This window comes from Penicillium longicatenatum, assembly GCF_028827895.1.
Source record: "Penicillium longicatenatum strain IBT 33135 chromosome Unknown contig_2_segment0_segment0, whole genome shotgun sequence".
NCBI lineage: Eukaryota > Fungi > Ascomycota > Eurotiomycetes > Eurotiales > Aspergillaceae > Penicillium > Penicillium longicatenatum.
Window position 1 is genome coordinate 4,284,875 of NW_026643120.1, and position 26,509 is coordinate 4,311,383.

General features: G+C 48.4%; 10 protein-coding genes across 10 annotated transcripts; 1 reads left to right on the forward strand and 9 right to left on the reverse strand.

Annotated features, from left to right (window-relative positions):
- Nucleotides 1-43: 43 nt before the first annotated feature.
- Nucleotides 44-1,681, reverse strand: N7484_004121 (flavin-containing monooxygenase; the record flags this gene model as incomplete). Its single annotated transcript, XM_057114541.1, has 1 exon — nt 44-1,681. The coding sequence occupies one exon, from the start codon at nt 1,679-1,681 to the stop codon at nt 44-46; it is 1,638 nt and encodes a 545-aa protein (XP_056974681.1).
- A 445-nt stretch (nt 1,682-2,126) lies between these two features.
- On the reverse strand, nt 2,127-3,298 carry N7484_004122 (MBL fold metallo-hydrolase; the record flags this gene model as incomplete). Its single annotated transcript, XM_057114542.1, has 3 exons — nt 2,127-2,703; nt 2,760-2,900; nt 2,952-3,298. The coding sequence occupies 3 exons, from the start codon at nt 3,296-3,298 to the stop codon at nt 2,127-2,129; spliced, it is 1,065 nt and encodes a 354-aa protein (XP_056974682.1).
- A 493-nt stretch (nt 3,299-3,791) lies between these two features.
- On the forward strand, nt 3,792-5,695 carry N7484_004123 (uncharacterized protein; the record flags this gene model as incomplete). The annotated part of the gene is made up of 6 exons (XM_057114543.1): nt 3,792-4,055; nt 4,108-4,386; nt 4,443-4,483; nt 4,532-5,250; nt 5,298-5,506; nt 5,639-5,695. The coding sequence occupies 6 exons, from the start codon at nt 3,792-3,794 to the stop codon at nt 5,693-5,695; spliced, it is 1,569 nt and encodes a 522-aa protein (XP_056974683.1).
- Nucleotides 5,696-6,102: 407 nt separating this feature from the next.
- On the reverse strand, nt 6,103-7,564 carry N7484_004124 (TLC domain-containing protein; the record flags this gene model as incomplete). The annotated part of the gene is made up of 3 exons (XM_057114544.1): nt 6,103-6,576; nt 6,635-7,366; nt 7,442-7,564. 3 exons carry the CDS (start codon nt 7,562-7,564, stop codon nt 6,103-6,105), a joined length of 1,329 nt encoding a protein of 442 aa, XP_056974684.1.
- Nucleotides 7,565-8,867: 1,303 nt separating this feature from the next.
- Nucleotides 8,868-10,205, reverse strand: N7484_004125 (uncharacterized protein; the record flags this gene model as incomplete). The annotated part of the gene is made up of 1 exon (XM_057114545.1): nt 8,868-10,205. One exon carries the CDS (start codon nt 10,203-10,205, stop codon nt 8,868-8,870), a length of 1,338 nt encoding a protein of 445 aa, XP_056974685.1.
- A 1,015-nt stretch (nt 10,206-11,220) lies between these two features.
- Nucleotides 11,221-11,973, reverse strand: N7484_004126 (uncharacterized protein; the record flags this gene model as incomplete). Its single annotated transcript, XM_057114546.1, has 1 exon — nt 11,221-11,973. The coding sequence occupies one exon, from the start codon at nt 11,971-11,973 to the stop codon at nt 11,221-11,223; it is 753 nt and encodes a 250-aa protein (XP_056974686.1).
- An 881-nt stretch (nt 11,974-12,854) lies between these two features.
- Nucleotides 12,855-16,192, reverse strand: N7484_004127 (tethering complex subunit PEP5; the record flags this gene model as incomplete). The annotated part of the gene is made up of 9 exons (XM_057114547.1): nt 12,855-13,235; nt 13,311-13,709; nt 13,762-14,268; nt 14,316-14,651; nt 14,707-14,940; nt 14,990-15,622; nt 15,700-15,993; nt 16,057-16,125; nt 16,178-16,192. 9 exons carry the CDS (start codon nt 16,190-16,192, stop codon nt 12,855-12,857), a joined length of 2,868 nt encoding a protein of 955 aa, XP_056974687.1.
- A 756-nt stretch (nt 16,193-16,948) lies between these two features.
- On the reverse strand, nt 16,949-19,018 carry N7484_004128 (uncharacterized protein; the record flags this gene model as incomplete). Its single annotated transcript, XM_057114548.1, has 1 exon — nt 16,949-19,018. The coding sequence occupies one exon, from the start codon at nt 19,016-19,018 to the stop codon at nt 16,949-16,951; it is 2,070 nt and encodes a 689-aa protein (XP_056974688.1).
- Nucleotides 19,019-19,778: 760 nt separating this feature from the next.
- Nucleotides 19,779-20,162, reverse strand: N7484_004129 (uncharacterized protein; the record flags this gene model as incomplete). Its single annotated transcript, XM_057114549.1, has 1 exon — nt 19,779-20,162. One exon carries the CDS (start codon nt 20,160-20,162, stop codon nt 19,779-19,781), a length of 384 nt encoding a protein of 127 aa, XP_056974689.1.
- Nucleotides 20,163-22,852: 2,690 nt separating this feature from the next.
- On the reverse strand, nt 22,853-26,509 carry amdX (putative C2H2 transcription factor (AmdX); the record flags this gene model as incomplete). Its single annotated transcript, XM_057114550.1, has 3 exons — nt 22,853-22,938; nt 22,998-26,348; nt 26,416-26,509. 3 exons carry the CDS (start codon nt 26,507-26,509, stop codon nt 22,853-22,855), a joined length of 3,531 nt encoding a protein of 1,176 aa, XP_056974690.1.

The following is a 26,509-nucleotide window of genomic DNA, read 5'->3' on the forward strand; positions in this document are numbered from 1 at the left end:
AACAATGTACAATCAATGAAACTATATCAAACATAATTTCAATTCACGCCAGAGTCAAATCAGAATACTTCCTCGCGGCCACATCCTCTGCTCGTTTCCTATATCCCGGAGCCGGGCCTTGATAACGTGCAATAATCCTCTTCTGCTTATGAGCCAGATTCTTGTTCACACCCGTCATCCACGAGTCGACCTCATTGGCCAGAAGCCCATCCGCACAAGTGTGCACATGCTCTGTCCAATCAAGCACATTTTGATGCGATGTAGCGGCCGAAGTAATACCATTATCCCGACAAAATTCAATAAACCGAGCCACCCACCCAACAGCATACTCGATACTACGAGGAATATTCCCAAACATCTGATGCGGTCCCATAACCATCATCATATTAGGGAAATCCTCAACGAACAGACCCAGATGGGTCCGTGGACCCTCAGCCCACTGCTTTGAAAGCTGGATCCCATTCACACCTTGGAAGTCAATAGCCGTGAATGATCCTGTTACGGCATCGAAGCCCGTCGCATAGATTATCATATCGAATTCGAAATTCTCATCACGAGTTCGGATCCCTGTCTCCGTTACGCATTCTATCGGGTCCTTCTTGACATCGACGAGTCTGACATTCGGTCTGTTGTATGCCTCGAAGTAGCCCGATTCAAGTGGAACACGCTTCGTTCCGAAACCGTGGCACTTGGGTATAAGCGTCTCAGCTGTGACGGGGTCTTTAACACGTTGCCGAATTTTGTTTGCGACAAACTCGCTGAAGAGTGCGTTTGCTTCTCTGTCGGTGTGGATATCACCGAAATTTCCGAGCCATTTCGCAAACCCACGCTGCTCGTAGAGATCGTTCCAGAATTTCTCACGATCCTCAGAGGTGAGTGAATGTGTGCTCCTCGTATCTGCTACGTGCATGAAGCAAGAAGAGGTCTGAGAACACTTGTCAAATATATCGGGGTAATTTGATCTGATTTCTTGCATTTCATCGGGTGTGATTCGTTCATTGCGCAATGGAAGACTCCAGTTTGGAGTTCGCTGAAAGACAGTAAGATGGCCCACTGTCTTGACTATTTCCTGGGTAGCTTGGATACCCGTCGCCCCGGTACCGATGATAGCGACGCGCTTATTCTCAAAGTTGACCTGTTCCCGAGGCCAACGCGCCGTGTGAAATGCCTCGCCCTTGAAATCCGAGACGCCGGGGATGGCGGGCAAAGTGTAGTTGTTCAAGATACCGATACAAGTGACCAGGAATCGAGATGTATATTGTCGACCACTTTCATCAGTAAGTCGCCATGCGTTCGCTCCATCTTGAAAGTGTGCGGACGTCACTCGAGTGTTGAACTGCATATCCCGACGAAGATCGAACTTGTCGCATACAAACTCGCAGTACCGTAGTGTCTCCGGTTGCGACGCAAAATGCTCAGACCAGTTCCATTCATCAAGAAGCTCTTGTGAGAATGAAAAATTGTATGAATAGCTTTCGGAGTCGAATCGAGCGCCTGGATACCGATTCCAGTACCACGTGCCACCAACATCACCACCGGCCTCGAGGACTTTCGCCCGTAGACCGAGTTGGTGCATTCGGTATAATGAATATATTCCGGAAAGACCTGCCCCGATGATCAGGACATCGTAGTCGAGGTCTTTGTTCATGTCGCTAAAACTGGGTTTCTCGGCGCTGCGCATTGTTGCGGTTGAGGGCTACGAGGAAGTGGGGATCGAATATAGTGATTTATCGTTACACTTATACTCTTGCAGGTGAGGTGTGCAATGCTAATGTTAAGAGCTACATATGCAAGCTTATGCATCTCGGAGTGAGATACACATCGTTTTAACCCCGGAGAAAGACATAGATCAGCGGGGTCGAAGAGCTGTCCCCCACACTTGTGAGAAACCGAGATAGTGACCTCTCGTGACCTCTTCGGTTTCTGTATTTTAAAACCATTACTCTGGGCCGAGAAGCTCGGAACACCAGCTTGTCTGAGAACGTCGACAAGTCCCATTCAATTGGCCTTGGCTGTTGGCATAGACTCGGCTCTCATCGGATCATGACGGGATATTATGATAACGCAACTTACGTTCCATTCGCCAGTAGAGAATGATGCTCAATTTCCACATAATACACTATCTATCATATCACCCCTTTAGACTTCCAATATACCTCGACATCCCTCAAAAAAGCCCACTTGAGATCCTTCCCCCATCCCATTTCCTTCCACCGATTAAGACTTAAAGGAAAATGATCCACACCATCCCGTACCGTAGCATCATGCGCAATAATTACAAAAACATTATCCATACAATCCGCCTCCTGCAGCTTCCCAATAGTCTCAATAATCAGTGGAATATCATGTCCAAAAGTCGGGGTAAAGAGGGGCTCGGTAATACTCCGGCCCCGCGTTTGTTGTAGCTCCTCAAATGCCCCACCAGGACAGAAAGGCACATTACCGTGCGGATGAATCGAATCGGGCAGTGGTAGATACTTTGATGGTCGGAAAATGCCTCCATAATGACAGACGTCACCACCTAGGAGAACGAAGGTGTCGGGGTTGGTGGTTGTTCTTGCTAGACCGCATAGATGGCCGATGGCGTGCCCGGGACTGTCTAGTAGATAGAATGAACCGTCGCTAAAGTAGTCGAATGCGTTGAATTGGCCGATTTTGAGAGATTGGGGACCTTCAAATGTGATTTCGCGTAGGTTTCGACTCCTAAGTTACACATTAGTGATATCTTCAAGGTTTGGAGGTTGGCAGGAGGCTCTTACTTGAAGTCTGCCTCGCTGAGAGGAGAGTCAGGATTTGTAGGTGCGCCGGGCAACATTGCTTCCTTGAAGCCAGGTCCAACTACTAGATCGGTGGTATTTGGGAATGTTGAAGGATCACCAATGTGATCCCAATGCCAATGACTAGAGCCAATGATTAGTACTCGTAGTGAAAGAGGCCTTTTATAAATTTACCTCCAGATCACTGCCTGTACTTCTTCACCTCGAATCCCACTTTCTTCCAAGATATCAATTACATTTTTTGTGACTTCAATTGTGTATTTTGTCGTGGGAATGTACTGCGCTATCTTTGGCGCATAATTCTGATAGTCCTTTCGAATTCCCAAATCGAAAACGAGCTTTTGGCCGGAGGAATGCTCGAGCAGAAAGGAAAATGAGGGATTGCTGGGATGTGTTTCCATTCCTGGGACTGGGGGTGCCATGAATCTATTGAGTTGTGCTGGTCCGAAATTGACCGTGTTGATGAGCTTGACCGTGATGGTCTGCCCAGCTGGTACTGAAAAATTTGGTAGCTCAGCCATTGTTGAATTAGGACGTTTGAGGATGTTCAGGGTAATCTTTTGCTGGTAGTGTCAAAGATAAGATACGTAATGAGGTAGAACGGTCTCGCTTCCCCGGATTCCCGTTCAGCGCTGTACGTCAAATACCGGCTAGCAATTTAATCTTCGGCTCTATCGTTCGGCTACTGCTTTGGTCTTGCCGAAATTGTCAATTTTGAATCCTGAAGGTAATCTCGCATCTTAGTACGAAAAACAATTGTAAGGCTACTGTCGCCCCATGCCTGCTCCCCACTCTCAGATAGTAATTGTAGAGATTCCGGGGTAAACCCGGGGTAAGCTGTCGTCTCGGCATACGTACTCTATGGATGGAATGGCGGAATAGTAGGGCCCTCCTAACCTATCTGATTTGTTTTATATTATTCCCTAAAGATCTTCAAGTGATATACCCCTTCGTCCCCTGCTCTTCTCACTCTAGGAAACTTATGATATCAGGTTCTTCAATAATTTACCAATCATGTCAGATCATGACAAGCCTCATGAGGACTTCGTCGAAACCCAAAGCTCAAGCCTCAATCTGCCAGAAGCCGAAAAAAGTCCAACCTTGGACACAGTGCACAATGATGAGGCAATAAAAGTCCTAGCAAATTATACCGGGAACGAAACTTGGACTGAAGAAGAAGAGAGAAGACTCCTGAGACGAATTGACTGGAGGCTCATGCCAATCTTATGCATCACATATGGCTTACAGTACTATGACAAAGCCATGTATTCCCAAGCAGTTCGATTCACCCCTCGTATCAAAGAACCTGGCAGTACTCTAACTTCTCAAGGCTCTCTTCGGTATCAAAGCAGACCTGGAATTGAACATTGGGAACCGATACTCCTTTGCAGCTGCAATCCTATACCTGGGTTTTATCATCGGGACCTATCCTGCCGTGACTCTGGCCCAACGGTTCCCAATTGAGCGCGTCGCGTCCCTGATAATTACGCTTTGGGGAATCTGCCTGATCCTGACTCCTGTGTGCTATAGCTACAGGGCGCTTTATGCACAAAGATTTTTCCTCGGTGTGTTGGAAAGTGGCATTAGTCCAATGTTTATGCTCATCGTGGTAAGTCACTCATAGCAGCACTCTGATATAACAGTCACCAACGGGATTTTGAACAGGGAGGCTGGTACAAGAAGAACGAACAAGCCATGCGCATGGGGTAAGTTCCACCTGACTTTTCGTCAAAACGCATCCTAACACATAGCAGGATCTGGTACAGCTGCACCGGCTATGTTTCCATCGTCTCCCCATTGATTAACTACGGTCTGGGCCACATAAGTGGCTCTCTCTCCCCATGGAAATACATGTACTTCGTCGCCGGCGCTGTAATCATAATTTGGGGAATGGTCCTCGTCTACCTTCTACCCTCCGACCCAATCAGTGCGCGCGGATTCAATGAACGACAGAGATACATTGCCGTCGCACGGCTTCGAGTGAACAACTCGGGCGTACGAAACACGCACTACAAAAAAGGACAAGTGCTTGAACTACTGGGCGATCTCAAATTCTGGCTTATCTTTCTGATTGCATTCTTGAGTATGATCGCAAACGGCCCCATCTCAACTTTTACGCCCATCATTATCGGCTCGTTTGGGTTTAGCACGTTGAATTCTTTACTTTTGGTTATCCCGGCGGGATTCTTGGGTGGTTCCTTTATGCTTATTGGACCTTATTTGGCCTACAAATTTTCAGATAAGGGTGTGAGGTCTTGGATTGTGTTTACTGCACAGATGATTACGACCGTGGCTGCTGTTTTGCTGGTAGCGCTGCCTATCGAGGCGACAGGTGGTTTATTGTTCGCGTGTTATATTCTTCCGGCGATTGGTGGTGGCTATGCTGTGCTCATGGGGCTGCAGATTGCGAATATTGCTGGATACACGAAGCGCTCGATTGCTTCGTCGGGCCTCTATGTTGGATACTGCCTTGGTGAGTACTTTCATTTATAATATGCTATCTTATGCTAATGTGTGCAGGAAACTTTACTGGTCCCCTTGTTTATAAAGAGAAGGACGCGCCTCGATATATTCCGGGTTTTATAACTGTTGTTGTGACGTCGTTTGCCGCCGGTGTTATTGTTCTCATTTACAGGTTTATTTGTGTTTGGGAAAATCGGCGTCGAGATGATTCAGGAACGTCCGAGGGATACGAGAATGCATATCAGGATGACTTGACGGATAAAACGGTAAGCTAACTGCTCTATCACCTGTTTATTTGTCTTCACGGTGCAAAGTTCGCTAATGAAGACTAGAATTCACAATTCAGATACATTTTGTAGCCAAATGGCGCTATCTCAATTTTTGTTCATATACTGCAGAATCTCAAGTGCTCTGGTATGCCCGGGGGCGTTCCGTGGCCAAAGTGCCTACGCTAAGGCTCGCCTACTCAGTCCAGTCCGTCTTTCTCATGTGAAGATCATTGATATATTCGTTCGACGGCATCAGTCAAGACACAAAAACTTACAGGTGTAAAAGTGTATGATAAAGAACAAGAAGGTAAAAACGGACTGTGCACGAATCGAATAGAAAGATCCACACCACGCACAATAACACCCAAACCACATCCCAATGCACCATGGAAGTTCGAAGCGGCCGATTAAGAGTGGCTCACTCGAATCGTAAACACCATGTCTGAGTCATCCAATTCCTCACACATGCATAATTATAAACAAGGGACATTCTGGCTGTCCAATGAATTGGTGACAAGACAAGTAAACACGACAGGCGGAGAGAAAGTCTCCCCAACAGATATGAGAGGACCTCATGTTTAATATTATAGCTCTCACGCTTTTCTGCTGCGTGTCCGGGGACCACGCTGCTCAAGGGCGGGTTCACCGTTCACGAGGACCTGCGGAGCCTGGTTCTCCTGCTTGGCAGATTCGGCACCGGTGGCGAGCGTAGCCTTGGTCTCAACCTCGGCCTCCACTTCCTCCTCAGTCTCGTCATCACTGCGCTCATCCTTGGTGACGCTGTTGAAGATGTAGTTGGCCAGAATGCGCAGGATCAAGAACAGCCAGAACAGGTTCACGGCCTGCAGACTGGCAAGCAGCGCAAAAGTAATATACTGACTGATCCAGCACTTGTACTGCTGAGTCTCCCAGTTGAGCTCGAAAGGACCCACGGTACGGAACTCGGTCAGGACGGCCCAGAGAATCTTCAGGTTCAGCACGTGGCGGAGATAGATCCACATGCCAACGAAAACACCAAAGTATGGAATCGTAATGTACGCATCAAGGTAGTTCAGCGTCTTGGAAGTCTATTCAAGTTGAGTCAGCATCATTTCCATTGATTCTGAGAGGTTTGCTTGCACATACCGCCAAGAAAAAGTCCGACACGTCATGGGTGATGTACACCGCCAGACCGATGTATGTGAAGTGGAAACGGTAGCTCAAGGCAATCAGCGCTAATGTGATGATGTGGTGTCCGACCAGCTCCTTGAAATCCTTGCGAGGCTTCTCAAGCTGCAGCATGAGCACAATTGCCTGTTGGGCCCAATAACTAGCCTCAAGAAGGTAGTATGCCTTGAACAGCGCTTCGTGCTCACGGTGAGGGAAGTTCTCGAACATCGCAGTAGTATTGAAGTACCAGATATCCGACCGCTTCATGACGTACAGGCCGAACGGACCGAAGACACCAAAGTAGATCGCCGTGTAAACCTGCTCCATGAACCGAGCCGTCTTGCCTTTACCGCGAATTCCACAGAAAACGGCGAGTGGGCGAATCATTTGCTGCATGATGAACTCACGCGTGAACGAGAGCACGACTGTATAGAACGCGACGAAAGCAATATCCTTCTTACCCTTGCCGTACATGATCGGGCCGCCCGGGACCTTGGGTGGCTGCGGGTAGGAGAGGAAGATTGCGCTGTGCATTGGATTGGCCGCAGTCGGATTGATAGCGTAGAGCGAGAGCAGGAAGACCAGAATGATCAGCGGCAGCAGCCAGGTGTACTTGAGGCAGGTGTCGGCGAAACGATGGAGCAGCGAGCGATTGCGACGACGCTTTGTATGGGTCTTAGCTGCGGATTTCTCGTGATGATCGAACTGCTGGATGCGCCATTGCATGTTAGCGTGCCGACGTCCATTTGGGAGATTATTCGGAGGGTACATTGAAATGCATACCTTGCCCATGTCGGGGGAAGTAGGCTCGATTGGGCTCACGTCGTTCATGGTGGACATCGCGGGCGCACTGGTGTCGCCACGGATGTCCACGCCCAGGTTGGACCTACCACGAGGGCGAACCATTGTGAGGATTTTTTTGTTCCAAAAGGGTGTGTCGGAAGGAAGAAGTTGGATGCGACCGATTTGATGATCGAATCTCACGTGCTTTGGAACGCAACGGAAAACGGAAAGAGAAACGAGAGATCGGACCAAGAACCACTTGATATCCACAATTGATTAAGAATTTAGGTTAATGAAGACATAAAATATGAATGAGCAGTTCCTCCGAACTCTGATGCCCCTATTTTTGCTACTTTCCTATTTTTTTTTAATTCTTTGTGTACACAATTTTCCTTTCCCCTATTGACTCCACTTTGGCTCCATATCCGGGATTCCCATGATCATGTTACTGCAGACCCATATTTTGCTGCATTAACACCAGGCACATTTTCCTAGGCTAACTCGCCATGATTGCATCCAACTGCTATGCGACATGATAATTTGGACCGAGAAAACTCAAATCGGTTTGCGGGGCGGACTAGTGATTCAATATGTATACTGTATTAGTGTGATTGGTGACGAACGCACGGTTATGTTCACGATGACGAAAGACCTCTTTTATCTGCATAAATGTCCTAATGCTTGCTCTTGCACTGCGCAGGTCTCCCAGATGGTGTTGCAAGCCGCTAAACGGGTACCACCAAGCTTTGAAATCCTCACAACCTTCACACTAGATCTAAATATGAGAAGTTGACTCTCAGCGTCTAAGCTATACCACAATTGAGCCCTTGATTTCGAAGCTCCTGGATAACATTCTATGTGAGACCCGATTGGCAGGGGGATCGATCCACCCGGTCCCTGGGCCCTGTGCCATAGATGTTGGTCCCTGCAAAGGTCCTAACCCATCGCAGGGGTCTTCGCATTATTTATTCAAGAAGATCACCATCGCATAACTATACTAACTATAACTACAAGGAATGCGAAATGTGCTGACTCATCAACCGTGTTGCTAGACAGATTCCAAAACCAGGACAGGACAAACAAGACAAACAGTCTTCGCTGACACAAGGACCATCAGAGACACATTATAGCCAATCAAGCTAAGATTTATCTATGTTATAGCCCGTTTCTACCTTCCACAGTCAAGGCTTTGTTTTTTTTAGAAGCGCTCGTGAGAGATTCTTGGGGACTAGGTACTTGGCGTCAACACACGTTAGCGAAGCCTTTGGAATAGCCAGTTCTCAAAACAAATGAGAATTCCAGCAGAGTGTATGTAGTATGCATAGAGATATATGCTGTCATTCCTTTTGTATCAATACAAGACAAAGAAGTCTATTCAAATCTAGTTGGTATATCGTATTCACATGAATTGAGGCTCCCAACATGCTCAAGTCAGAGTCGCAAGACCCGAGCTGTCGACATTTCCATAAATCCACTGACTGAAGTTACTCGGAGCCGCCTGGTTACAGGGGATTCCGGAGTTCTTCTGCCCAAGGATGTTCGTGCACTGGAACAACTCGTGCTTGATATCGGTATTATAGTATGGCAGACCCAGGCTGGCGTTAACACTGGTGATGTTCACATTATCAAAGGTGATGTTGGGGCAAGGGCGCTCGTCAGAACAGTAAATGGACGAAGCGATGTTAAATCGTGAAGTGCCATGAATGTTCTGCCATTTCACATCTTCGATCTGTAAAGTCGATGTGTTACAGCCCTTGTTGGTTCCAGCAGAGTAGACACACTGTGACATCTGAATGGGAAGTCCCACGTTTTCCATTTCGAAGTTGCGGAAGGTGATGTTCTTGACGAGGCCAGTTCCACCGCCACCCCAGTCGCCATTGCTGGGGGTGTAGATCCGTGTTCCTTGCCAGGTCTTGATGTAGGCGCCGTCCATTGAGTTCTTGATCTTGACGTTTTCGAATGTGGTGTTGATGTTGTAGTCGGGCATGTTCGGGTATTGGCCGATAGATCCAATGGTGATTCCGGTGCCGCCTTCGCAATAGATGTTTCTGGCGAGCAAGTTGGTGGTATTACCCTTGGCGGCGATACAGTCGTCACCGTTGATGATAGTAGCATTCTCCACGAGCAGAGAGTCACTCTTCCAGGAATCGTAGCCATCGGTGTTCATTGTGCCCCACTTGCTGTTGCTGGTGGCATTGACGAACAAGTTGGTGACGGAGACGTTCTTGCTATCCCAAACAAATGTGGCCCAGAACTGCGGCTGAATGATTCTCAATCCATCGACAAGGAGGTTCGTCGAGTTGTAGAATGTGATACTCATGGGTCGTCCGGGCTGGTTTGACTCGTTCCTGTTGGCGTTGTACCAAGCTTGACCCTGGCCATTGTAGAAGCCGCCCTCGCCGTAGAAGTTCACATTGGTACCTCCAAACAGCCAAGCAGTGACTTGATCCTGCAAAACAACACTGATAGAATGGGTTCTCCAGTATGGGAGGTTGGTAGAGAAGCGTAGTTCACCACGGAGATGGACGTCGCAATTCAGCAGATTGGTTGTGTTCAGAACGGTGTTCACGTTAAAGACATTCTTGGAAAAAATGACTGTGCCGTTCGTGCCACACATATCAAAGGCTTGCTGAATGGATGGAGAATCATCCACAGCCTGCCCCTTGTGGACAAGTGATTCAGGATACAAGACACATGTTGTCCCTTCATTGACGACCCAGGCCTTCACCAAGGTGACCCAGAGTGCAAGAAACCACAACTTCATGGTAGCGGTTGCCAGCGGAGGAATATTGACCGAGTTTGTTTGCGTGGAGCCAGAACCAGGAGAGAGAAGCTATTCTTTATATACTTAGCCGATCAGTCAGGGAATGAGGCATTTTCTTATTTTTTCTTTTTTTTTTTTATACGCATTTTCCACCCTACCTGTAGACATGGCTAACCCCACAAGCGTGGGGAGAAACAATGTTACATCTGACATCATACCACCGACTGACCCACTTGGGGGTAAGGCAAAAGCCGCGAGTATGAAGACAATACTATACGAATTTGCATATTGACGACAGGACGGCAATTGAGCTCTGGGGTTCGAAAGCCGAATATGGTGGGGGGATTGGGTTCGGGACTTCTCCGGACAGTATCGTCCATGGGGTCATTAGTCACGCCCCGCTTTACTGGCCAGGGTTGCCGATGTCGAAATGATTTAGTTCGGGAATATCACTTGCTCCAAGGCCATATAGGGTATTTCTCGTGATGATCCCTATTAGCATCACTCTACCCGTTGAAGACTTTCGGACATTTTAGGGTCTTCAAAGATGAAGCGGCGTAAGCGGGCTTCTCAAAAAAGGTAAAAGCGAATACAGTTGCTCAAATCCTGGGCTCCAGCAGGATCCCGAAGTCACCCCGATGTCATCGTCCATCAAGCCGGGACCGGCATCTGAGCCTCGATACGAACACCCGAGATCGGCTCCAGCCGGCTTCCCGAAGTTGAAATGATCTGCAACACTACAGCACTGCAATTACCATCTTGACCATCTCTTTGGAGTATCGCGCTCGACCTTAAGCCCGATAATTATCCGGATACTTTCACTAGATTCATGGAACAGTAGGAATTATGTCAAGCCTCAATTTATCTGCCTCTCAGTTTCACCCTCGAAAATTCATGATTTTGACTAGTTTCATTTGGTACCAAGTAGACTGGTTACTGCTTTCCCGAGAGAAGACGAAAAGAGAAGCCGAGATCAGAATATCCAGCCAGTAGAGACCAAGTGGATGAAATCGGATCAAGTATCTTCGTCGTCAAGTAAAGTAGCTGTACGGCTCGCAAAGTCTAGGAACACGTTGCTAGTAACCACTTCAGCCGTTTGAATAGTACTGGCGTCGACATTTCGCTCCTCTGCAATGCGAGACTTTGCAAAATCAACCTCGGTCTCCAGCATATAATGTATTTTATCATGTACCTGTTTGTGAGACTGCTTGATATGCGAGAGAATCGTTAGAAGCGCTGGATAAGCACCCATCTTGATCCCATGAGATCTCATCGGTATGAACCCTTCCTCATAAGCTGTCACAAAACCTGACATCGAGGCAAAGTCTGCTGGTACCATGCTGAGAAACTTCTCCAGTCTCAACTCGTCTGCAAGATGCCCCGTCTCGAACGCTTTCTTTGCTTTGTCGATTAATGTGTCTGCAAAGATAAGAGCCTCCCCACGTGCCCTCAGGACTTTGAAGAGGGTGCCATCCATATGATGTTTCATCCAAGAAGCGATCTGCTTTGAGACGGCTATCCATTGCGTTCCCCCAGTGTACCGACTTTTGGAAGCCCGTTCTGCAATGTTGAGATAGTCTTCAAGCCCTGGAGATCTAAGAGCACGAGTGATAGCGATCAACCAGGTATCGAAATGATCAATACGTGTAAGGCGATCTATCTTCAGACTTGATAGTTTGCCGATGAGTGCTTTCGACTCCGCGCTCATATCCCGATCCATGGTGAGTGGCTTCCAGTCCAGAATCTCGTTCTTGATGGGTGGCGACATCGGCAAGGTTTGTTGGCAGTATGGCGTTGTTTGCTCTGGTGATGGAAGCGGTGGTGATGACATGAGATGTGTGACGCGAGGCTTGTTGATAGTGTTTTGGTGTTCGTGCCAGTTATTACGGCAGCAGTGGAATCAAGATGAGAGGTAGGCCGTAAGGCTTTTCGACGGTTGTTGTTCGTGTCGATGATGATGGTGGCAGTGGTAACGAGGGGCGAGGGGCGAGTTGCGAGGTGAGCCAAGGAAGTTTAAAAGATTGAGCTGAAGGAGTGGAAGCTTAGAAGGTGGTGATAGGGTTGAATCTACTATTCAATTTTTGCAGAGGCTAGAAGAAGAGAAAGAGAAAGGAACCTGGCTACCCCCAAAGATGTTCACTGCGAAACGAAACTTGTTGTTTTGGTAAAGAAGAACCAGCAGCACAAGTCGGGACTTCTAAAGCCTTTGAGCACACCATTCAGCCGCGTCCAGTCTTATAATCTTGTGGCATGGCTGTGCTATTATGCCCAGAAAGATGAATAAATCTTATCAGACTTCGTAGCTGCTTGTGTAATCCTTCAAATCCGTCATGTCAAGAGGAACACCCAAATGCAAGTCTGCTGGGCCTACCATGGCTTGGATCTTGCACGCCATCGCAGATTAGATCTGGTAAGTTCACTCTTCATTCCTGAAAATTCTTGAATCCGAAGAATTTTTCAATCCTAAGAAATTCGTTGAGATTCCTAGGTGACTTATTCAGTCATACGCTAAATGTACACATTCCAGCACATACAGCAATGGGATAAATATCATGAAAAGAAATCGAAGCTGAGGTATCCAACAAACAAAAAGACGAAAGAAGCCATGCACAACTGACCTTAGCGGCCTTTAGGAAAGAAACAGGAATATCATGCATCCATCGTACTCTGCGATCTCATAACACCTCTCCCGAAAAACTCGCTGACAAGTCCGAACCCATCCTTCGAGCGATGCAGCTCAGCCTTGAACAAGTCATGTTGATCGGCAGTGTCAATTTGTCGTTGACGAATGGCTCGCAGTGTAGCATTACCTGGTGCGCAGACAGGACACTGCACTTCATCCTCGACACGATTAAGACAGCGTTCGTGGAAAGAGTGCTTGCAGAGGAAATGCACGGTGGGAAGATCGAGTGTGCCGCCACAGGATTGGCAGCGACGAGATTGGAAGACGACTGGTTGGGTGGAGAGTGATTCGAGTTCTTGCTGTTTGGCAGCTGTTTCGGATTTGTAGCTCGAGATGAGGCGGCGATTCTATTGAAGTCATGTTAGCTTTATAGAATAGAAGAAGGTAAAATGATGAGATGGACGTCTTGGGTGAATGCTTACCGTAGAAATGTCCTTGCGTTCTCGCTCAATATTATCACTCAGGTACTTCTTTACTCGGCCCATGGTGACAACGGCATTATTGCTGAGTGCTTGTATCACTTGCAGTGGAGAGAGCAGGCCATCTTCGTCAATGCGGCGGAGTACAACATCTAGCTCATCGCCCGCCTCGTCGAGGGTCTGGGGGCTAGAGGCAAAATATGTCAAGGCATCGATGTAAAGCTGAGGCTCGTCGGGGCCATATCGCCGCAAGGCTTGAATAGCACCCTGGGTATCCTTGGCCGAGGTAAATGACCGGAAGATGTCAAGACGCAGGCCTTCTTGTTCACGCACGAGGGTAGATCCCTCGCGGAAGTTGGACAGATCAGAGAGAAGTAAAACATTTGATGTTGAGATTGGGATCTGCGAGGATTAGATACAGCAAACCAGATACTTGGTACTCAGTGTTACTCACATCTTTGCCTTCAATCAGCTTCTTGGCCTTAGTCTCCCATTCTTGCTTCTCGGCTGCATCTTTCTTCCCCTTGGCAGTATCCAAATACATCTCAAACAAGGTCGTAAAAAGATCAATCTTGGCCTCTTTGCTAAGTCCGTTTTGCTGTCCAAGCGTTTCCAGAAAGTCTATAAATTCCTTGGGGTGATCAACGAATGCAGAAAAGGCTGTTCGTGGCTTCGGAATCTCGTATTCAGGCACGGGTTCCGTGACAGGTTCCTCTTTAGTGACAGTCTCTGAAACAGTGGCTGGAGCTTGCAATCCTGATCCACCAGTCATATAGCGGAGCGGTAAGATACCAGCAAGACTTTGCAGAGTGCTTGATGGTTGAGCTTGGGGCTCGGCGGGCATTTCCACTTGTGTTCGAGGTCGATACTGGCCAGCGTAATAAGTCTTGAAAAACTCCGTTGTTTGCTCGGGACAGTGGGTCAATAGGACGCGGGCATATTTCATGAGATTATGATAGGCCTAGTGGGATTAGCTATCTGCACTGTCCATTGGGGGAATGCACGTACCACTTCAGGCTCCAAGCGCCATATGTACTCGACTGCCTCGGCGTACTTCTTGGAGTCCTCAATTAGAATATCGACGACCATATCATTTTCCCCATGTTTTGTCGCAAGGTACGCTGCCTGCTCGTAGTATCCTCCTTGGCGACACATGGCAATAGCAGTTTCCAGATCAAATTTCAGCTCGCCAGGAGCCTTAATGAAAGAGTCGAGTTTGCTTGTATCTTTCAACTTGGCATAGCAGTTCAAAAGAAGCGTGGTGTGGTCAACGGTGGCCCGGCCATGATCGTGCAACTCTTCCAGATACTCAATCAAATTATGAATTCGCTGGGTATCCAAGTACTATGATAAAAATTAGCAAGGTAGATAAGGACGCAAAAGGAAATGCTGGACAAACCTTGCGAATAACCTGAGATGGTTCAGTGTTGTCAATTGCCCGAAGATATTGTTGCATAGCAGTGTCATAGTCCCCGCGCTGGTATAAGAAATCGCCATACTTGCGATAGATGGCATTCTGCTGTAATGTATCAATGCCGATCTTTTGCGCAAGATTAATAGCCAAAATGTAGAGATTGCGCTCGTAGAGAATCTCCAGTCTCTGCTGAAGGCTCTTCTCGCGATATCGAAACAACTAAGTCTGTTAGAGTTTGCTTTCGAATACCAAGGGATACCAGGCCTACCTTGCCGTCAGTAGTGAGAAGATACAAGTCTCCCCATTCCATAAAGATTTGCTTCATCGGCGACACAAGTGTCTCATTATGCGCAATGAACTTAAGATCCGTGTCCAGCAACGTGAACTTCGTCGTTCCAAATATCTCATCAGCCGGATTGACGCCATATTTGCGCAAGGGATCCGACTTGGCGGTTTCAGCTTTAGGCGGGCAAACAAGCGCCACGTAATCGTGGAACGAACGAATAGATGTCTTCTGGCCTTCGAACGCATAGCTAGGTCCACGACCACGAGATCCGTAGGTGTAAACAGCATCGTCACGGGCAATAAGGATATCCCCACTCTCCCGGTCTAGAGTCATACATCCCAACCCACATCCCGTATCCTCCAAAATACGAGCTGGCTGGCCTTGTCCTCGGCCCGCGATAATCAATGTCAAGATACGGCTCGTAGTCGAGATGTATAGCGCAGTCACCTGCCCATCCTGCATTTCCAGGCCTGTGATCGGCTCTTCCGACTCGAAGACGATACGTTGGCGCGCGCCCCGATCATGGATCAAATCGCCACGGATAATGGTCACGGAACCGTTCGCGAAGCCGACGGCCACCTGTGAGAGATCATCGACAGCCGCGAATGCGGAGATCTATTTTCAGTCAGTGAACCTGCAGTCCTTTCTCAACTACGCCGCGATAAATGAGGCTCAATGGGGATCTCGCGCACCGGAAACTGTCGCCTAGCATTTTGCACGGAGACCGTCGACAAACATCGCGGTCCGCCATCTTTTTTCTCGGTATCCAGGGCCCAGACCTTGAGAACAGGCTCATTTGACAGATCCTCTGCGACAGTCACGAGAAGCGAGGTTCCATTTATCTGCTTCATATGGTTGATCGAGCCCGCATCGTGCGCCTTGAACGAGCGCACAATGCGGAAGGACGAGGAGAGTATGTGGACGAATCCATCGGTTGTGCCGATAAATAGGTTCGCAGAGCCAGTGCAAAGGCTTGAGAGGTCGCTCTAAGGGCTTGGAGTCAGTGGACAGGAATGGCAACGGAGAGAAGACAAGTTGGAGAAACGTACACCAAAGAGCGCGGAGCTCTCCTCTGGTAGCCTCACTTGGGAGACGTCGATGAAGTTGAACGCTTTCCACTGAGAACATAATTAGATTGAGCCGCACAGAGTTGCATGAGAGTCAGCATACTGATGTCAGTGCCATTTGCGCTGCTGGCCGGCGATTGGTGACGGAGCTATGTTGGAGGCGGCCTGGAGCTATCCCCGCTGCGGGTGCACGGACCACTCAGTTCTTGCGGATCTATACCAGTAAACAAGACAACAGCTAGATGATTTACAAAAGATCGCGAGGTAACAGATAGAGATAAACAAGAAGCATTTACTATATCTCATCGGATATTCAGTTTCAGTGCTGAAATACATTTGCAGCGGATGTCTACCTCAAAAAGTATAGGTAAATCATAAGGGCGCAATGGATTCTGTAAATTATGGGTTCCTAGCTCTGTTGCCTTAGGATTCAAAGACAAATCAAGGCAGAGTCACAGAAGAAAAGAAGAAAAGGACAGAAACGAAAATTAAGACAGCTTTTTGCCATACATATATGGAAATAGGTCTAATCCCAGTGCTTCATATGTCTACGAAACCGGGACATGAAGATTACATGGATCTTTCATCCACGACAGGACAGTATATTATGGGTGCATTGAGCAAGGTATGAAAATGTTCTTCATAAATCATTAATGGGCCTCGGTTCCAAAGCTAGAGCTCAAAGCACGCTGTACAAATCCAAAATGAAAAAGGGGAATCATGAGCTAAGAATAAACAAGAAAGAAAACGATCAGCTCATAGCCAAGGGCCCACATCAAACCCCAAGCCCAATATCTTGTTTATCGAAATTCAACGCCAGAGGTGGGCATCGGATGTAGTTGATTGTTCATCTGATCGGGTTCATGCATGTTTTTTATTTGAAACTTTGCTGTAGCCAGCTGCCAGCATCAGCGATGGCCTGACTGAGATTGAAGCTATCCGCATTTTGGAGTCCTCCTTGTCCATCCTGCGCAGTGGTAGGTGTTGATTCACTCAGAACAAAAGGAAGTGAAGTGCCTTCTGTAGTGGATGGGTGAATAGAAGTATGATCAGGTGGTGGGGAATGCGCGGACGGAGGATGCGAGCTTTCAAGTTGATGCTGAGCTGTGTAGGAATCCGGATCAAAGACCGAAATCGGGGATGACGTGATGGGGGAAGGAGCTTCGGCTGTATGTATGGCTCGCGGCTTGACAGGGCTGGTCTTGCGCGGCGAGATCGAGCGAAAAGCTCTCGACTTTTTATCAGTGCTGAAAGTAAAGGGAGTTGCAGCGTCAATCATGCACTGTGTGCTCATAGCCTGCATCTTACTCTTCTCAGATTGTCTGGTCTCGGGTACTCTGAAGCTGTGAGGCAATGCCCTTTCCGAGGTATCGGGCCTAAAGAGAGGCGTTTCCTGTGCAAGTAGGGACTCATCACCCACGTTGGCCATCGCGCGCTGCGGGGCTGGTGTAATGCCGTATTGAGCAGGGCTCTCCAAGTCATCTTGGAAAGACTTTTGTGCATGCAATAGAGCAGCTTGTGTAGATAGTTGTGTATCAGGACTGGTGTGTCCGTGGGTTTTTGAGTTCTCTTTAGGCACGATTGTCGAGTGAAGAGATGGCACGCGGTCTGATAGGCCTGGCAGAACGGCCACTTGCTGTGCAGATGGAAGCTCATCGTAGGTATTTTTTTCTGATGTAGTCGGCAAACACGTACTCGTAAATGTTGTCCCATCGGTATCATTGGCGAATCGCAGGCTCTTTGATAAGTTTATATGTTGGCCTATTTCCTGGCCAGCTTTCTCAGGTTCATTAGACCCATTACCAGTCGCCTCAGGCTCCGCTGAATGAACTGGCTCTGCTACCTCGATTTGTTCCAATGCAACGGCATGACGGCCTTCATCGGCTGGAGCGGATGGCTTTGCAGCAACGTTTTCTGCAGCCGGTGAATTGAACTTGGACCGTGTGCTTGAGACAGGTGCACGGAGCCTATACTCGAAGCGCGCGAGCTGCGAAGTCGAGGACACTACACGAAATGAATCCTGTTTCTCACAGCTTGGAGAAGCCATTCTACTTGGAGACGGGATAGCAGCGATGGGGCTCCGGTGCGGACCCTGTGCGGGCGGCCGGACAACTTGTGGAGGTGCCTTAGTAGTTGCTTTTTGTGGCAGCCGCTCAGAAAAGGTGGCAGCCGCAGGCGTAACCAAGTTCGAAGAAGCGTGAGATGATACCGGAGCCACAGAGCGTGGTTCACGGGGACGAGGACCTATCTCCCACCCGCTATGATCACTCTTCGGCGTTGGAGAACTAGGCGGTTCGAACGACTTGAAGTTCATTCGCCGCCTGTCTTTCTTCAGCCAACTTATTGATGCGGGCTCTGCAAATGTAGCGTCAACTTCCAACTGGGGCCGCTCTTTCGACCGCTTAGGTAACCGGGGCGAAGCTCGACTACTCTCCGCACAAGCAGTACTAGAGGGCCTCTTCTGTCCTGACTTGGGAGGAAGAGAAGTAGGTCGATTGTCAATCAAAGTTGCGGAAGGTGAAGCCGGGATGATCGGAGACGCCGAAACAGTAGGACGAGAAGGACCCGCCAAATCGGTTTTATATCTCTTGTTCCGTACGTCGGTCTCCTGAACAATCGTCCCGTGGGTCCCATTCCGCACTCCAGAGTCCGTAACGCTTAGTTTTGCATCGGATTTCGTAAGGATCTTCCGCTTCTTCTTCCACGGGTTCTTCCATCCCTCATCGAATGGCCCACGCAGCGCCGCGGAGGCAATAAACAAAGGCCGACCCCGTAGATATGCCTCCGCTAGCTTCTCAATTCGTTGACGCTTCGCAGCGCGAGCCAAATCATCCAGTTCATCATCAGAGCCTAGTAGCTCATATGGATTCTGGTCTGAGTCGGCGGGTGGAGGGGAGCATGTTTCGAGAGCGACCGGGGAGACGGGTCGTAACTGGTTTGGCATCGAGAATTAGAGGAGTGCCGTTGCGCGGCGTTGGGGGTTGAGGGCTGCGGTCGGAAGCTGCGACGAAGCATCCAGACACAGACCCGTTTGAGGGGTTGTCGTCATTTCGATGGTCTTCTGAGTTCCTATCGGTGAGGTAGGATAGGCGCCTAACGCGAAAAGCACTTAACGCGTGAAGTGCCCCAGCAACGGAGATTATGTAATGGCTCGGCCAGATCTAAATCCCATAACTAATCGACCTTGCCTCTTCCACATGTAGGCTATGAGTGCTCGCTGATCGCTCACTGATAACCCGGAGATTAATCAGAAACTGATAAGATCTAACTAAAGAGCGCTCAGTTTGTCTTCAGCCTCCACCCAAAGAAGCACTTGGGCCTCACCACGCTGCTAGTTCCTAAGTACCCAATAGCTTTCAGTCGTCTGGCAAAGCAGTCATCTAAATTACCAATTGGGAGCTCACGAACGCCAAAAGAATGATATGAAAGTATATCTGAAAGTAATGTGTCCTCAAATCTGAGTTATCTTACATATTTCTCAATGCAGCTTCACTTATAGGACTCTATGAACAATCATTCTCATCACATCGGAAAATATACGAACTGGAAGTTTTTATGCTATTCGCACAAGCTCTTCATTGTTAAATAAGACGAGATCCAATTCTGGCTCTAGCTAGCTCGTAGATACAATTTCAAAGACATAATCAGAGTCCACCGAAAACTTGATCCACCTGCGTAAATAGGACACATTACCCATGAGGATCTCAGGCATGGCAATTGATGGTGGCACCACTCAAGTTAACTGGAGTGGAGACACTGGGGTTTCCGTCAAGGTCAACGTAGGTGTTTTGGGCTGTCAGTGTCGTAATATAAGCCCCATTGTTCTTGAGTACGCAGTTGACTGTCTGCGGGAATGCAGTCAATTGCCCGGAACTGGCTAGGACTTTGCCACTGGCGGCAACCGAAGTACCAGCAAAAAGAGCACCCACGTTCTTATCCGTCCCATCGGTCAAGAACGTAGCACTGGAATAGGCTCCTGACTGGTCGTTTGACAAGGCGAAGGTAACTTGGTGTTGCGAGCGAATATCAACCGGGCCGGCAGAAACGGCAATGGCGAAGAGAGAACAGAGAGCAATGATATACTGCATCTTGCTTGATATGGGAGGTAGATAAAGATCTGATGGTATTGAGGAAGATTGGGGTTTTGATGTTTGCAAACTCGAGTTGTAATGTATTTCTGTGACTGGATCAGAGACTAAACAGCAAGGCAATGGCTTCTTTTTATATTCGACCGACTGAGCGATCTCAGAAGCAGATAGTGTCATGGGGTCAATCTATTCTTGAAAATACGAAGGTCAGGGCCCCAATATCTTCTCACCGTACCTGCTCAGCTTGCAACGTTGGGTAGATGGGCCCACTAGCATCGCAAGGCTATAGCAAAAACTGCACTCTTCAATGGTACGCCTGGAATCTGACCCGTATAACTGCAGCTCTCGAGACTAAAATGTCCAATCACTAGCTTGCTATGCCGCTAAACTTGACTAAAAAATGGAAGAACGATATGCACACTCCTCAAATTGTAGACATTGTAGTCACATGTACATTTTGACACTGCCATAACCTGGATTGGGGGACACATCAACTGAAACGCATCCTATTGTTTTCATCGAACACGACCCAAGCCGGCATGGAATTCCGAGTTCCTGCTTAAGAGTAAATCGAGAATTACATCCTGGTGTGAGATTTGCCTTCGTCCATCTCGATCCAGGTGAGACATTCATCATCAGCCCCTTGGAGCCTTAGCAACGATTAAACTCTGGCATAACTATATTTCGAACTGAAGGATGGAGAGATCAATTAGTAGAAACACACTACTGTAAACAAAGAAGAGCATTATTAGCGGCGGCTATTCCATATACTATCTATACCATCACTCAGGCATCGATGTAGCTGGCATATTATACAGGCTTCAAATTTGCTATGTAAGCGTACTGAGAAAACCTTCAAAGCCACCAGTCGAACTGCGATACATGGATACGAGATTACAAACCTTAGAATGACGCTCAGTGACGGAAGTCGAGGTTCTGCGGCCGCGCCCGACTTCTCGTATTCCGTCATTCGCTTTGTTTCGGCAGTGAAGTCACAAATCTCCTGTAGAATAATGGGGTTGAACATTTGGATTTTTTAATCGAGGCGGTGCTAGTCCGCTGCATGGAATCCTTTGCAACATGGCTCGGAGCCCGTTCACCTGAGACATCAAGGCCTCACGGTCTCAGCGGACTATACACTGGCACTAGACTGAAGGAATGTTCGCCCGTCGCTTTTGTGAATTGCTATGTTTTACTCCATTACCAAGACCTCTCTAAATCTGGATTACGGATGCTATCATTTGTTTATAAGCTTACATATCTCTTGTTTTTGGTCTTAGATCGATACCTTGAAAATCACTGAGTATCTTCCATTTGCTGCATGGTCACCATGTGTAAAAATTGAAAGATCTAACAATTTGGCTTGCAAAAAGAGATTATGAGGATGAGGGAGGAGAACAAAGAGAAGAAAAGGGTTAAAATTCGAGATATCGGGCCTTTCTAAAAATATCAATGGATCGGACCTTCCTCTGGTCGGAACCGACGCAAGGCCGCACCTAATTAGGCCATCCATTATGGAAGTGAGATCCCCGCGGTCAGAATAGCGGTGGGAAATGTATGGTGTTCCGAACTTAATAAGCAGTCTATATTTGGTGAGATCAGTCTATGACGAGAATTTTTCGAGATATCTTTAGAGAGGGCCATACAAGTTGCAGTGAAGGAGTATTGACCCTCGCTTACTGAATTTGGAAGCATGGGCATATGGGGAAAGAAAGTGTCAGAGTGGCTACTCGGTAAGAAGTGCCTACTCTGTAAGATAGTTTGCCTTGGAGTCTGCGGCGTTGACTTCTAGAGAGGTATAGAATTTGATGATTGTCGTAGACTCATAAGGCTTAGTTTGGATGCCCACGTGGATAAAGAACCTAAATGAATTCACCGAGCCAGATATTGGAAATGAAATGTGTCTGCTGGTCTTACATCTCCAATTATGTAATTGACCGATGCTTGAGCTGATAGGAATGGTTTGGATGGGACTGCTTCCAATGCTGCATGCATATGAGGGGGCCTTGCGATTGGAAAATTCCAGAGTTGCTGCTTATTTACATGAACACGATGTTCAATCGGTGAACCCTTTTCGAGGCAATCAGTCATTCGAAGGATTCCAAGGCTGTCGGGGCTGATTTGGAACATCGATCATCTGTGGAAACGCACGAAGAGTGGGGCAGGAAGACGTAGTTCAGTACCTCGGTACAGTCACACGTCTATCCGCAAGGTGTAAGCCTCGAAGGCCACCACGGAAGTCTATACGGGTTCGGCAGTGAATGAAAATATAATTCCAATAATACCGTAATTCACATGAGATAATCCACATATTTGGACAGTGGACACAGAAAAAAAAAAATAAGAAGAATAATCAACACAATGCCCCCGCGAGAGCAAGCGTTCACAGTGATCAAGGAACTCATATGAGAAGGTCATGTTCATCAGAATCAAATACATGCACGCAGCACAACCCAAAGAATATACTGCAAAGCCTCATGGAGATAATATCAAATATCAATAAAACATAAAAGTCACATAGCATGGCATTCGTCTATGATAGATTCGATCGGGGTATCGATATCGATTCGAAGCAGGCCACCGAGGCAGGCCGGACAAGATAAACGTATAACAAGTCGAACAGTGCAAAGGACAGATTGACAAAAAACGAGAATTGAATAACATCATTCATGAGGAAAGGAAAGTCGTCATTAAGTGGTCATCATAACGGAGTGCTCTGCTCGCTCCTTCATTCGCATGGCCTGTGCCTCGAGGGAGCGGACCATCAGTTTCGTCACTGGAAATGACATATTAGTATCATGTTGTTCGAAAGGTAGTGGTAGTGATGTGTCTTACCTGGCCAAACGGCAGCACGGTCCAATAAGCTTGCCGTGGCGATCAATATTTTACATCCGTATCCTCCTTCCACCACGCTTGGCAGACGTTGCATAACACTTAGCGCAGACATAGAGTTGTTGTTCTGTACCTGACCTTGCATCTTGGTCTCTACATTTTTCAGTATCTCCTTAATTTTTTCCACGAGCTTGCAATCTTCATCCTCAAGTAACATGACTCCGGGGACCTGTGTCAGGTCGAGATTATCTCGGCCCAGGATACCGAGGTAGGGGCCGACCCGTTCTTGAACGGTAGTGATCCACTCAGCCAGCACCTGTGAGCAGTCAAAGACACACATTGCACACTGGATGGGGAGTTCCCTTGATGTAAACTCGGCGAAGGTATTGCCCAATCGATCCGACATTGAAATAGAGTCAGCGGCGTAGAAAGCTGCCTTGCGTAGGTTCTTTTCACGCTTGGACTGGCCGATATTGTACACACTTGACAAGGACTGCATTGGCCGTTCTTGGGTAGGGGTTTGCGAGATTGCAAGATCCGCAACGCCAAGATCGTTGATTGATCCCCGTCGGTCATCAAGTGATCCAGTTAGAGATGGATCTACGACGTCACCCATGGAAGTGTCGACTTGTTGGAAAACTTCTCCGCCACGTGCGAGTTCGTCCGCCATACCATTCCAGTCACGTTGCCAGAAGGCCTCTTTTGTTCGACCCAAATTGACGAATAATCGAACATACGCCAAATCCAATAACGGGATGCTATCTGCAGACAAAGGCCCAGCACCAAAAGGATTCGGGCGTTCGAGGCTGTGCACGGGGTTACTTGCCCAGGCTGCCTGCCACGCTCGTAGTGCAGGTTCGATGTGTGATTGCATGGCCTCAGTCTCTTGTGCAGTCCATTGTCGCCCCATGTGCCGTTGTCGAGTTTCCCATATATAGTTGTGAAGTGAATATATGAGAGCGAGGCATCCGAATGTGCTAGGTCGGTTTTCTGCATTTATTGGATCGTCTGTGCTTCCACCACTGAAAAAGAGATTCTGGGACTGGTTTTGTTGCTGTCGTTGGCTCGCTGTGAGAAGGGAGGTCAAAGCAGCGGAGAACGAGACACTTTTCTTTGAGGCCGTCTGGCCTCCCATCTTTTTCCATGCCTGGGGAGACTCGGCAGCCCACAGGTCTTCTTCACAGGGCAAGTCAAGTCGAATCTCGGAGTTTGTCAAAGCTGGCGCGTGGTTATATGCCGATACTAGAAAGCTTGAAAGTGTGAAAATCGCGTAAAGAGTGCGCTTTCGTTCTTCGACCACCTTCCAGTTCAGCCAGTCCCGTCTTTCCTTGGGCTGGCTAAACGAAGAAGACATCCAGTTTTCAGTATCATTTGAACCATTGATCCCAGCGGTGAGATGGTCTTGTGGTAGATGTTTCGGGTCCAAGTGGTGTGTCAGTTCAGCTGCACGGGCCAGGCTGACCAGTGCCGCGCAGTGAGTACTAGCGATATCTGCTGAAGTTTTGTCCCCACATGTGTGGCCGTATATCACATTCAACAGCATCGCTTGTACCAGCCACAATGGTGTAGTGTGAACCGAGTTGTCGCGACCAATGTCTGAACGACTCAAAGCTGCAGACATATCGGCCTTTCTGCGCTCTTCCAGGTAGAGTTGAATCATCTTCTTTGCGGCCTCAAATAGCTCCTTAGCAGCCGCCGGGTCATGTTCGTACAGAGCCCCGATGGCAGCCATTGACAGAATCAAACAACCTCCCCCACCTGAAACACCAGTCGAACTTAGATTGAGATGTCCGCTTGGCGTGCGCAGATTATTGGTATATTCGGGAGCCTGAAAGTTGAGAGTCGGGGTGTGAAGGAAGGGCATGTGCGGGTGAAAGTAGTTTAGGTAGGCCGAGATATATCGTTGTAAATCGGAGGTACTGGGCAGTTGACCGGAGCTGTTGAAGCCAGTCGAGCGGGCGAATAATTCTCGGCTATTTAGGAGTCCACTTGCGGGTTGAGAATACTTGCGGTGATTGAAGCCAGCGGGTTGCGACATGCTCGCTAATAGAGCCTGTCGTGTGGAGTCTGTAAATGTATCCGTTGAGAGTGGGGAATGTTGATTTCGTAGGGCACTATTCGGGAAAGGAACGTTGAGAGGATTAGGAGATTCTCCGCTTGTTGCCATAGAGGATGATAACATACTCTGCGAATGTCCTCCCACGATGGGCTGGCCGACCGAAGTCATGGATGGAGGGGTAGCATAGGTCTCTCCAAACGGGTTCTGGGCCATCAATGCCTTTGGCGATATAGTCTCCGGCGGAATCCCCAAGTCGTTCAATGTGGTCGGCGAGAAGTCGATCGTCGCAAACTGGTTGGCGGAGGCCGAGGTGTGCGTAGGGAATGGGTTGTGCCAGCCATTGGACATTGGAATGCGGTTCGGGCCATCTAGCATGGCCTCGCTGATGCCGCTCTGACTACCTGTACTCATGGCCGATGGCGATGACTCATCTATTACCGAGTCGTTTCCAGTCCCTAGTGCCACGGCCGTGTCGAAGCCGTTCATCCAGTCGAAGTTCATTTCCTCGTCCATCATCGGATCCGTTGTCGCGGAGTGCATGCCGTGGGGATGGTGGCCAAATGGGGAAGAAGGGGAGTCACCAAAGCCCTGGGGAGAACCTGCGAAGTGTAATTGCGCCGGATTGATTGTGCTTCCATGACCCATCAGCATACCGTCGATGCCCAAATCAAAGCTCCCGTACACAGGGGCTGTCCGCAATCCACCCGACATATCAATGGGCAATCCTGAAGTCTCGATTTTAGGCAGACCATTTTGGTGGGTATGACCAGAGCTGAAACCGCGATATTCCATGGTTGATGGAAGCGACCCCAAGCTGGGGTGATACGCATGTCCTGAGGGGGTTGGGGCGGATGACGGGTTGCCCGGGTTAGCGATCCCCAAACCGGCACCATCAATGTGACTGATTGTGTTTGCTCTGGGGCGCATGGAAGATGTGGAAGAGTTGTTAGCGATGGAGTTCTTACGAACCCGATTAGCACCACCTGGAGCTGCTGCACCAGTGCTTTCACGACGGCCATTTCTCGGACGAGAAGATGGGGTTGTTGTCATGTGCAGTTTCTGTTGGTGCCGAAGCAACAAATCACGGCGCGCAAAGCACCGGGCACAATCGGGGCACTCGAAAGGCTTCTCCTTGGTGTGCGAACGTTCATGGCGCTTCAGATGCTCCAGTCGCGCGAACGAGCGACCGCAGGTGGTGCAGACATGGGGCCGAGGCTTGTCTGTCTTGGGGGGTGGGATATTCCCATTGGCGGCTTGGCCATTGGCCTCGCCCTGTTTCTTCTCCTTGGAAGGAGCTACCAAGATTGCGAGTTCAGAATTCGCAGGTTGAATGGGCTAATTGGTACCAGAAAGTGTACTTACCAGGCATATCTCCGGGTATTTCGTTGATACTGGCTAAATCAACCACGTTTTGGCTATGGGTTCGGTTATGGCCAACCATAGCATCAAGCAGCAT